At 41.9% G+C, this 12,432-nt stretch overlaps 1 protein-coding gene across 1 annotated transcript in view; it reads left to right on the top strand.

Moving 5' to 3' along the window:
- The first annotated feature begins 5,809 nt into the window (after window positions 1–5,809).
- The window catches only part of TOR3A (torsin family 3 member A), a 16,009-nt gene continuing 9,386 nt past the window's right edge, over window positions 5,810–12,432 (top strand). The window contains exons 1-3 of the mRNA XM_015811262.2: window positions 5,810–6,116; window positions 7,571–7,672; window positions 8,700–8,965. Of these exons, the coding sequence (XP_015666748.2) occupies window positions 5,828–6,116; window positions 7,571–7,672; window positions 8,700–8,965 (657 nt within the window). The 5' untranslated portion in view covers window positions 5,810–5,827. The remainder of the gene's footprint in view (window positions 6,117–7,570; window positions 7,673–8,699; window positions 8,966–12,432) is intronic.

Below are 12,432 nucleotides of genomic sequence, written 5' to 3'. Positions count from 1 at the left end.
CACAGCCCATTAGGAAAATTGTTAGAAAACTGGGGGAAACCACCTTACAACAAGCTGATTACTAAGTTAAATTTAACAAAAGAAGATATGGTAAATTTGTGCTGCTTCGTATGGTGGGGGGGATGAGAAAATTGAGTAGCCCCAAACAGGAAAAAGAAACATAAACCCATCTTGCTGGCACAGACCCTTTGTGTCTGTAGCCAGGGTAGAAAAGAGAGTTTTGAGTTTGAGCTCAAGGACTGCTTTGGAAAGAAGGAGAATGAGAGAGAAATGTGTGTATGTCTCTGTGTGAGTGAGAAGACCCTTTTCCCAATCACAGTTGGATTTTGTTTTCTCTGGTCTTTCCTAGCCGCAGAAAGGATCTGTTGGAGTTCAGACCCTGGAAAGCATGGGGGTTTGGCCAGAACGCAGGACCTTCTGTTAGGGAAAAGAGAAAGGCTGTGTGAAAATGGAATGGAATGGGTGAATGAAAGAATTGGATTTGAGTAACCAGCTGGTTAGGTCCTATAAGCAAAGCAAAGCAAAGCAAAGTTAGGAAAATGGAATTGGCTAAATAAAGGTATTTAAAAGAAAAATAAGAAGTAGTGATTCTCTTTTTCTCTCTATCTTTCTGTGCAATCATGTGGTATGTTTAAGTTTCTTGCCTTCTCTAATTCGAGTTAGCTGAGATTTGTGGTGGGAATGACCAGGATGTGTAGAACTAAAAGTTCTGTTTTCTTTTCTGTTCTCTTTTCCTTGTCTTGGTATATATATATGTGTGTCAAAGTTTTTGTGTGTGAAGTAAATGTGAGTGTTAATTGTTTCTAATCCCAAGAGAAATACTTTCACTCAGTTTGTCTGGCCAACAAAAAGAGTGAAGAAAGATGTGTTTGTTTGTTTGTTTTTCTTTTCCTCTCTCTCTCTCTCTCTCTCTCTCTCTCTCTCTCTCTCTCTCTCTCTCTCTCTCTCTCAAGAACAGCCCAAAGTTAGCAGGAATACTAAAGTTGGAAGGAACCTTGGAGGTCATCTAATCCAACCCCCTGCTTTCTCAGGCTGTGTTGCTTTAAGGGTGAGAGAGAGACAGAAAGGAAAAGGGGGGGCGTTGATCTTTTTAACTATTTTTTTTCTGTTTAGAATTCTGGTTTGAGGAAGGAGGGGTGGATGAGAATGTTTTAACCTACTTAATGGAAATTTGTTTCCATCTGAATGGAATCTGATTAAATTAGAATTTGACTAAATTTATATTAAAAGCAAAGAGTTGATACTAGAGTTTGATACAAAACTATTTCAGTAACTCAGATTTTTGTGTGTGTGGAGTTGGTTTTTGTTATTGTTTTATTTTGTTTTATGTTTTTATGTCTATGTGCAGGACACACTGATAGAAAAAAAAAAACCTAAGAAGGAATTGGAATTCAACCCTTGTTTAAAACAAAGGAGTTGAGAAAACTTTTGGGATTATAAATGAGCTATGTTGTTTTGAATAAAGATTAGTGTGCAAACAAACTCAAGCAGAGTTTTTGGTAAAGCGCTCCTTTGTTTGCTCTTTACTAACCAATTTGTAAATACAGACAAAGCCATGGCTAGGAGAAGGGGGGTTTACACAGAAGTGGGGGAAAAGAGAGATGAATGAATGAAATGGGAAGTAGAGGGCAGGGAGGCACTATTTATAGATGGCTCCTCCTGGGTAGAAAATGGGTCAAAATGGACACACCAAAGAGTTGGTAGAATCCGGCAGCCTGCCAAAGAACTGGTCAGCCCAAACTTGCGAACTGTATGCATTAAATCAGGCCCTAAAATTGTTAGAAAACAAGACTGAAACTGTTTGTATGGATTCAAAGTACGCCTTTGGGGTGGTCCATACCTTTGGAAAAATTTGGGTGGAAAGAGGAATGATTAACAGCAAAGGAAAGGAATTGACCAAAATAATTGCCATAACCCATGTGAATGCACATCAGAGAGGCAATTCTTTTGAAAGTGTGGGAAATAGGATTGTGGATGAGGAAGTCAAGAGGGCAGCAAATGAAGAAAGCATAAATGTCTTAATACCCATTGTAGAAACACTAGAAGAGATCCCTGTGTTTTCAGAAACAGAAGAAAAGAAATAATGCAGATAGGTGGGCAACAAGGAGAGAAGGGTAAATGGTTTCTCCCGGATGGGAGGCAGGTAATCAATAAACCCATAGTGCGAGGATTATTGGAGAAGTTACATGAAGGAAGCCACTGGGGGGGGGGGTGTTCAGGCATTGGTGGATGAGCTCCTGAAGCATTATGGATGTATCGGAATTTATACAGCAGCAAGACAAATGTTGGATAAATGCTTGATATGTAAAAAGGTAAATAGGCAAGCAATCAGGAAACAAAAAGGGGGAGGGAAGCCTCCAGTCCTTAGGCCATTTCAGTGCATTCAGGTAGATTTTACTACCCATGTAGTACCCTTGTAGTAATGCAACAACTAATATGGTTTCTAGAATACTATTGGAAGTAATATGTGCATAAACTGTCCAGATATTTTGATTTTCTCAGGAAACAAGGATTGCTGGCACAAACACTTCCCTTGGAGTTTCCAGTCCACAGATTCCAGATAGGAGATTGGGTGCTGATCTGGAGTTGGAAGGAGGAGAAGCTGGTTCCAAAGTGGGAAGGCCTTTCCAGGTGCTGCTGAAATCCGAAACAGCAGTATGAACAGCAGGGAAAGGCTGGACCCACTACACCCGTGTGAAAGGACCAGTGGACGCTCCAACCAAGTGGAAAAGTGTGCTTCAACCTGACCCTTTGAAGTTGATAATAAGAAAAAGCAAAATATAGAGACATTAGAAAAAGGGGGGGTGTAAATGTGTTGGTTTTGTGACTGTAAATGTTGGTGTAATTGTTGTTGTTGTACCCATTGCCCAGACTGCGCACCAATACACAGAGACTGCGGAGAAGAGTGTGATATAGTAATCATCGAAGACTGGTGTCCCGAGTACCAATCTCAGCCCGTTACAGGCGGTGGTGTCAAAAGTGAAAGGGAAGAAATACTTTTCCAGGGGTGGACAGAATTGGGACAATGTTAGACCTCAATATGACCTTGATTACAGGAGTAATTAAGATATGGATTATAGTGGGAGTAGTAGGGTCCGGGAACATATGCAAAGGTCAAAGTATAAATACCTCTGATAACTGTAATGATTGCATTAGAACCACCAAAATGGGTAATAAGATAACCAAAACTTTGACATATCATACTCAGATGGACTGCAAGAAGGTGGTGGGAACATGTGTTCATAATACCACTCGATTTTCCCTGTGTAATGAAACAGGAAGGGTTACATGCGTTGACCCCTCTAGTGTGAAAAAAACCCCCAACCATTCATATATTTACCTCTCAAAGTGGAAAGAATCTAACATCATTATTATTAGGACAGAACACCAGTACCTCTGCTAATCACAAGAGTAGAATCTGCTTTGATACCTGCTATGCCATGAAGTTTAGTCCCTGGATCACCTGTGGGGGCCTGAGTTGGCAGCGGAGTTACCTTACATATTGGTACTCTGATGGCAGGAGCCCACCTAGGGTGTGGACTGAGAAGGATAATGGTCACCTGAACATATAATATAGGTGTAGGGACTTGTCACTTGGGCTGAAGATGGATCATGGGGATATAGGACTCCAATTTATATGCTGAATCGCATTATTAGGTTACAAGCGGTTCTGGAGATTATCACTAGTGAGACAGCGCTAGCATTAAATAAGTTGGCTAAACAAACTACCCAAATGAGAACTACAATTTATCAAAATAGGTTAGCCTTGGATTATTTATTGGCAGAAGAAGGAGGGGTCTGAGGAAAATTTAATTTAACCAACTGTTGTCTGCAAATAGACAATGAAGGGAAAGCCATAGAGGAAATAAATTAAAAAAAAAAACAGGATGAGGAAAATAGCCCATGTACCGGTCCAAACCTGGACTGGAATACTTGATGATGAGGGGTTCTTGGGAGGAATTTTTAGAAACTGGAAACAAGCTTTATTCATGTTAGCAGTTGTATTTTTCGTGTTAATGTTCTTACTCTATTTGATCCCTATAATAAGAAGTATTGTACAAAACACAATGGAGGGAATGGTAAATGCAACCAATAAGAGTGACGAACAAATGCTGATGTTAAACAAGGTGACTGGACATGCTGCACTACTTCACTTCCAGAATGCAGAGGAGATCCGGGAAAGTTTATAACCATTTGAGGAAAAAATTTATTTTTAAATTAGTATAAAAAATGGAAAGGGTGGATTTGTGACAAAGGAAGAAGTTTAAAAATAAAACGGTCACAATTGATTAACAATAGAAGGATTAGCCAAGCCCTGCACGTAGGCACTAGATTTCAGGAGGCTTGGCTAGAAGACACTTAACAAGACAAAAGGATGGCAGAGAGAAGTTCTAAACAATGTAACTGAGGGGGAGGGAGGGATGATGTATTCTGGCTAGGCCAGTGGTAGGCAACCTTGGCTCTTTTATGACTCGTGGACTTCACCTCCCAGGATTCCTGAACCAGCATGCTGGCTCAGGAATTCTGGGAGTTGAAGTCCACGAGTCATAAAAGAGCCAAGGTTGCCTACCCTGGGCTAGGCGGATCGGACAGATTGTGCCCCCGGAAGTCCTCTCAAATTGAACCTAAGGGGAGGGGATGGGGGCGTCGTGATAGGAGTGTATATAATGTTGTGAGTTTGAATATTTTGGTGTGGTCTCTGGGTTTAGAACTTCCTGCTGAAGTCTCTCACCAGGATCCACCGCTCTTTGCAAACCGCTTTTCTATTTTCTGCAGAATAAATTCTTTTTCTTACCAATCCAATTTTGTTGGTATTTTAATCACGTTTCCAACAACCTCCCCTAATCTGCTTTGATTTGGACTCTCAAGATCTGCAGAAACACAAGTCACTTTAAACGCCACCAATTTAAACAAAAGAATCCCATTCAGTTCCCTAGCATGTAGCATGAGCAGAAAGAGAAAAGAAAAAAAAAAGCCTTCCTGCCCAAATAGGTCATTTTCTTACTCTTTCCACTTCTTAGGAACAGGAGAGCTTCCTATATTGTCCCGCCTTCATTCCATTTCCCCCCACCACCAATGAAATTTAAAACCAAACAAAACACCAGTAAATGCAATCCCACGGCAACTAAACGTGTGTGCCTGAATAAAGAGTACTGCCCATTAGGGTGCAGGTAAGGAAGGCGAGCAGGACAACCGGATCCCTGGCTAGGCGCACGTCGCAGTGTTGTTACCGGAACGGAACCTCGTGAAACCAAATAGTCCCCTCAGCAGCGCAAGAAACGGGAGGCCTCATTAAGCCTCCCCGCCCCTTTCACTTCAGTGGAGAATGTGCACGAGGGCAGTTATTTTGTTGCGATCACCCAAAATGAGAAGTTAAAACTTCTTGGAAGTGATAGAGAGGATGATCCCAGCATAGTCTACCTCCTACTCACGGAAAACACCCGACAGGGCTATAGCAGTTACCCCAGTCGCCCTTCTCCCCCTTTCCAGGACAGGGCAGGTCAGAGAGCCCCTTCCGACCCTAGACGAAACAAACGAGCACGGGCAAGAAGGCCCCGCCCACTCTCTCATTTATTCTTTCTCAATCAATTTATTCTGAAGGAAGCAAAGCCAAACTACACGAGCTGGGGTCCAAAAGCCAGGGGGCATCGCTCTCCAAATCAGGCTTGCGAAAGGCTTTATCGCGCCTTCAGCCTCTGGGGAAAGGAGGAAACAGCCCCGCTAGCTAAAAGGAAATGAGATCAGCTCCCAAGTCATTGCAGAGCTGGGCTCAGCGATATAGACAGTCCGGTGCCGTAGCTCCAGCTTCCTCTTTCCACAGACGGCTATGGGGTGTCGGACTGTGCTGCTATATATCTGCCTGGCGTTGCAGTTGATGGGCGAACAGGCGCAGGCGAGTAAGGACCGTAGAGAAGAGGCTGGAAGCGCGGATCTCCTGAGCCACCGGCAGTACGAGCATTTGCAGAAGCAGCTTGGGGCCGTGCGGGACGTTTCCCGCCGGTACTGGCACTTGTTGGCCTGCCAGTTGTGGCAGGAAGGCTGCGAGGAAGAGGAGGAGGGGAGGACGCAGCGTGAGGAAGAAGAGGAAGGCAGCAGAGGCATCCTGGAACAGCATGGTAGGAGGGTCCCCGGGATTTTTTTTCTCCCTGGCGCTTGCTGTATTTCTCACTCGCGAATGGCCGCCGACTTCACACTTGCAGCCTTTAAATCCCAGAATTCTTACTGTGGTTTCTATGGAAGAGAGGACGCGGAAGTGTGCTGCTCTTTAATGCAGACTTCAACCCCATTTCTAAGCATATTCTGAACGTGGTATTACAGCTCAGGAGGACGTAGAATTAATTCCGTGTTGCATTGATATTTTAAAGCTTGGGGATTCAGTCGGATATATCTTCCTTCCTCTAAGAAATGCCCAAATAAATTGATTAAAGAATAAAGAAAAATGCTCCATGAAAGCCCACAAGGTTTTACTAACATCATATAATTTATAGGTTTAATAAATGATTTTTATTCTGATTTATCTAGGTATTTTGGAATATGTTTCATATTGCTCTGAGACAATTGTAGAAGTAAAATGTCAAATTTTACAATCAAGTAGCAAGTCCATTGCCCCTTTACAGTATTGCTCTCTGTACAGCAAAACCAATTTTACATGTGCAGCAGAATGACAAAGTAAAATTCTATGATGACCAGGCAGAACAGACACCATGGGCCATGAAACAAAAATCCTCAAGAGCTTTCTGGAAAATGGATTGGATTCTTTAGTCTCCTAATAGTGAGCTAATCCTATAGAAAACAGCTCTCAAACAAAGGCATGACAATGAACAAGACATCAGGGGAGAAAGACTAATCCAATTCCAATTTCATCTGAATTACAGTAATGGAAACTTTCCATCTGTGGCCTCTTATTTTTAGCAAAATTTATCCATCCAAGACTTAACTGCCTCCTTCCTTCTAGAACAGTGTTTTTCAGCTTGGCAACTTTAACAGGCCTGGACTTCAAGATGCTGGCCTTGCTGGGAATTCTGGGAGTTGAAGTCACTGTCTCATAAAGGTGCCAAGGTTGAGAAATACTTTTCTAGATAGAACACAGAGATGTTCTCTGCCCATGTGTGGTCTACTTTTACAATTTTTTCATTGTGGGTGAAAGAGCAGAAAAGGATCATAGGGAACAAACAGGCTTGGTTTTCTTGTTGGGTTTCTTATATCTTTGCATCTGTGTGCTGAAATCCCTGTGTCCTTTCAATTGGCTATCCCAGACTGGCTGGTTTAGTTCAGTGTTAAAAATAATAGTAACCCCTGAAAAGTGGAATTACACTTGTAGGAGAAGAATAGTAGACAAAGCTGCTATTGCACTTGCAGCAGAAATGAAAAGAGAAAGAAGAGTTGCCATGCAGTGTTGGTTACTTTGGGCAAGTGAATAGTTGTTCATCAGACGCAATGAAAATATAATAGGTAACAGCAAGATTTGGAAAACAGACTGAGGATGGGAAACAAGTAGAAGTTCTTCAAGTCAATTGCCTAGGAGCAATTCAAATTTTTCTTTTCCCGATCTGGTTCTCTTACATTTTAGATTGGAAGTTACCCATGGTAACTGAATTAGTCTCTACCTGGTACTGTGGCTTTGGCAGGTGCTGCCCAACAGGAGACTGCAGAGTGGTCAACAATATCACAGGTATAGAGTTTACTTTCTTCTTATTTTAATTCCTCCCCTCCTCCATATTAAAAATATTGTATTACTAAAGGTCAGCATTTATGCTTCTGAAATTTAGGAGTGTGATCTGAGAGTGCTACACAGCTTTATTTGGCTCAAAGGCCGATCAGCTCTGCCTTAGGCACTGTGGATTTTGTTTTATTAAAAAATAAGTTATAGTACTCAATACTCTTTTCCCAACTGCATCTCTTTTAGTATAATACTATATCTTTCTGGAGGATGACAAAGCTATAAAAACAAATTCTTTCCCTTGTAGTTCCAACAAACTAAAGTTGCACTGTTCCTTTTTTATTTGACATAGAGACCAATTCTTTCAGTTATAAACTAATGATTAAAGCACTGAGATTAAATACATATTTGTTCAAATTAATTGGGAAGAAATGGTGAACTGAAGATGACTCCCCTAAAAGCAAGTAGATTGGCTCTTCATAATTCCTCTCCAGACAAGGAGAGGACATGAGATCACCCACAAGTGCTCCATACAGTTGCTTCTCCAGTCTTTGGTGGGTTTTGTGCTCTGGAAGATGAGGAAATAGCCATTTTGCTCAAACCACAATTGTCGCCTTTAATAGAAACTGGGTTTGCATATTCTCTGATCACTTTCAAAAAAAATTTTTTTTTTGTTTTCAGTGTGGATTAATTCTGCAGGTTGTGTCATGTTTTCCAAGTTACTTGCTGAAGCAAAGGATCAGAGATAAGAGATAAGAATTTACATAGTGAATACTTACTATCAAATACAGTTATCAGAAATCTTTCTTTTGTGAAGGACCATTAGAGATTTCTCACCACATTAAGCATATGTTCTTGCACAGCTACAAGAACTACAAATTTCCATAAAGAAAGAACAGTCATGTGTTTTGACAAGTGGATTTTGGAGTCAATGCTACAACTTGTGGTTTCGCTGTGCTTTTATACAATCCTTATGCTTGACAATTCTACAGTTTCCAAGTGATATGCAAGAGATTCATCCTCTTTTTCTTTCCCATAGGCTTGGAACTGGTTCTGAGCAAACGGCTCCATGGCCAACATTTGGCAAAAGAAATTGTCCTGAAAGCTGTTCAGGGTTTCCTGGAAACACCACAGCCAAAGAAAGCGTTAACTCTTTCTTTTCACGGCTGGTCTGGAACTGGCAAGAACTTTGTAGCTCGTTTAATGGCAGAACATCTTTATCGAGATGGCCTAAAAAGTGACTGTGTTAAAATTTTCATCTCAGGACTTCATTTCCCTCATCCCAATTACCTGGACCTTTACAAGGTGAGAGGATATTTGTATATGGGGGGGGGAGGGGAAGGTGTTAAGTATAGTGCAGTTTTAGGAAGGGGCTGTTACTTAGGAGTCAAGTATGCAGAAGATCTGTGAATCAATTCTTTTATCTTGAGAAATGTACAAATAAGAAACTTCAGAATTCCTGAATGTTTAGGGAACACAACATCAGTGAAATTTGAACATGTTACACCACATACCCGTACTAGTTGCCTAGATTGTCATTCCCATTGGTTTTAAAAAGCCCAGGATTGACTAATTAACTTGAAAGTTGGCTATGTTCATACAAATCTTCCTATGTCCAAAGATCTGCTTGAGTTAATCCTGCTGAGTTGTCTCTCTCTAGCAAAGGGCATATTGGCAGTGGCTTGTCCTTAGAGATCCAAACAAAATAGTGTAGCTTGACAAGACTAGATCAAAGCACATGGGATATTTACTTTGGCCCAGGATACAAAATAGTAAGGACAATATCATTGATCTAAGGGATGGTCAAAGGCAGGTCCAAGTTTAAAAGTTTGGTTGAGCAATCTGAATCATGGGCCCCTATTAATAGAACAACCAGAGTTAGGTGGCATAAAAATTTAATATATTATGATTGGCTGCGCAGTCGGCCAGATCTTTAGATTGGAGTTGGCATTTTTGTCTACTTCTTGAGTTCTGACCAAGGATCTGGGATAGACAGATGGTGTTTAATAATATTAATAATATTCCTGCTCTTAGCCATTGCCAAGTCTTGCTGTTAACTGCTTAGCCTGCTAGTTTTTTGTTTACTGGTTTTGTAATCCTTTGCCTTGCCATGTTTCTTTTCTGTTCTTCAGTTAGTCTTTCTTGAGGGCCAGTTTTGTTTCTCCAATATTTAGTAAGCCTTTATGGCAGTGGTTCTCAACCTTTTTAATGCCGCGACCCCAACCGGTCGTAAGTCGAGGACTAAACCGGTCGTAAATCGAGGACTAAACTGGTCATAAGTCAAGGACTAAACCAGTCGTAAGTCGAGGACTACCCAGCCGGTCGTAAGTCGAGGACTTTCCCTGCCCGGGAGCGCTGCACATGCGTGGTTCCGCCCCCTGTGCCGGCCGAGGCGTAGCTGGCAAGCGGCAGAGATGGAGCAGGCCGACCACCAGCTGGCCCAGCCCAAGGGAGGTAAGGCACCCGCCAGAAAAGGGGAAAAAAATGGCGGACAAAAAAAATGGTGGACAGCCTTGCTTGGCGACCCCCATGAAATGGTCGATCGACCCCAAATGGGGTCCCGACCCACAGGTTGAGAACCACTGCTTTATGGCATACTATGAATTATTGTGAATGATTATGACTTTATGATAGAGGTCCCCACCCTCGGCCGTGGCCCACCTCTAGGCCTTGAGCTGTTTGGAACCAGACTGCGGAGGTGGTGGGTGAGCGCATGTGTGCATGCATGTATGCTCCATTTGTGCAAGTGGTGGGCACAAATGGAACTATGCATGTGCCTATCATTTGCTCGGAACCATCCCCTCTCCCACCCCCACCCCGCCAGTACATAAAGCTGAAAATGTTGGGAACTCTGCTTTATGGCATCTTCTTCACTCTCCTCAAATATTCTTCCAATGCTTATCCAAGTAGCTAAGCATTTCAAACTAAAAAAAGAAAAGTCCAGTTGCCATGACTCAGCTTCCCGACAACTCTACCTAAATGACTGAAAATCTTCATCGACAATTTGAAAGTTGTAAGTAAGCCGGTAACTGGCTTGTAGTTGCCAGATGTTGCCCCTTTTGTTGGATCTTTCATTATCAGGTAGATTTTGCCAGAAGTTAGCCAATCTTCAATTTCACCTGCTGGTAGTATATTGTTAAACTGCTTGGCAATGAGTAAGTACAGACCAATCACGTTTCAACCAAAAGCAGTTACTCTTTTCTCTATTTCTGCTGTTATTACAAATTAGAATAGGAATAGGAATAGGAAATAGAATAGAATAGAATAGTTTCTTTCAACATGTAAAAAACAAGAAAAAAGTGAAGGAAATTGTTGGTCCATTAGTGGGGGAAAGTGGCAAGAAGGTGACAAGCAACAGGGAGAAAGCAGAACTATTTAACTCGTTTTTTGCATCTGTCTTTACACAAAGGGAAAAAACAGACCAACCTACCAAAAATAGTGCCATAAAAAACAGAATAGAAACGCAAGTTAAGATAGGCAAGAAAATGGTAAGTGAGCACCTGTCCAGCCTAGACGAGTTCAAATCACCAGGACCAGATGGATTACACCCCAGGGTTCTCAAGGAACTGGCAGATGTGATCTCAGAACCACTGAACTATATCTTTCAAAGATCCTGGAGCACTGGGGAACTACTGGAGGACTGGAAAAGAGCTGATGTAGTTCCCATCTTCAAAAAAGGGAAAAAAATTAACCCAGGAAATTACAGACCTATCAGCCTGACCTTAATACCTGGGAAGATTCTCGAAAAGATAATCAAACAACGAATCAGCGAACACCTAGAGGCAAACAAAGTCATTACTAAAAGCTAACATGGGTTTGTCAAAAACAGATCATACCAGACAAATCTTATTGCATTCTTTGACCAAGTGACAAAATTAGTGGATCAGAGGAATGCTGTGGATATAATTTACTTGGACTTCAGTAAGGCATTTGATAAAGTAGATCACAACCTACTACTTGATAAGATAGAAAAATGTGGGTTAGACAGCATCACCACCAGATGGATCCGTAGCTGGCTGACCAGCCGTACTCAGGGTGTGGTACTCAATGGAACTGCATCTACATGGAGGGAAGTGTGTAGTGGGGTGCCCCCGGGCTCTGTTCTGGGCCCAGTGCTCTTCAACATCTTCATCAATGATTTGGACGAGGGGATAGATGGGGAACTCATCAAATTTGCAGATGACACAAAGCTGGCAGGAATAGCCAACACTCCAGAAGACAAGCTTAGGATTCAGGAGGATCTGGACAGACTTGAACACTGGGCACTATCTAACAAAATGAAATTCAATGGTGAAAAAAGTAAGGTTCTATATTCAGGCAAGAAAAAACAAATGTACAGGTATAGTATAGGGGGTACCTTGCTCAATAGTAGTAACTGTGAGAGGGACCTCGTAGTCCTAGTGGACAATCACTTAAATATGAGCCAACAGTGTGTGCAGCTGCCAAAAAGGCTAACACATTGCTGGGCTGCATTAACAGAGGGATAGAATCAAGATCACGTGAAGTGTTAATACCACTTTACAATGCCTTGGTAAGGTCACACTTGGAATACTGCATCCAGTTTTGGTCACCACAATGTAAAAAAGATGTTGAGACTCTAGAAAGAGTACAGAGAAGAGCAACAAAGATGATTAGGGGACTGGAGGCTAAAGCATATAAGGAAAGGCTGCTGGAATTGGGTATGTCTAGTTTAATGAAGAGAAGGACGAGGGGGGACATGATAGCAGTGTTCCAATATCTCAGGGGCTGCCACAAAGAAGAGGGAGTCAAGC

This window comes from Protobothrops mucrosquamatus, unplaced genomic scaffold (genome assembly GCF_001527695.2).
Source record: "Protobothrops mucrosquamatus isolate PMUCROS unplaced genomic scaffold, P.Mucros_1.0 scaffold35, whole genome shotgun sequence".
In the NCBI taxonomy this organism is placed as follows: domain Eukaryota; kingdom Metazoa; phylum Chordata; class Lepidosauria; order Squamata; family Viperidae; genus Protobothrops; species Protobothrops mucrosquamatus.
This window is presented reverse-complemented; position numbering and strand designations above follow the sequence as displayed.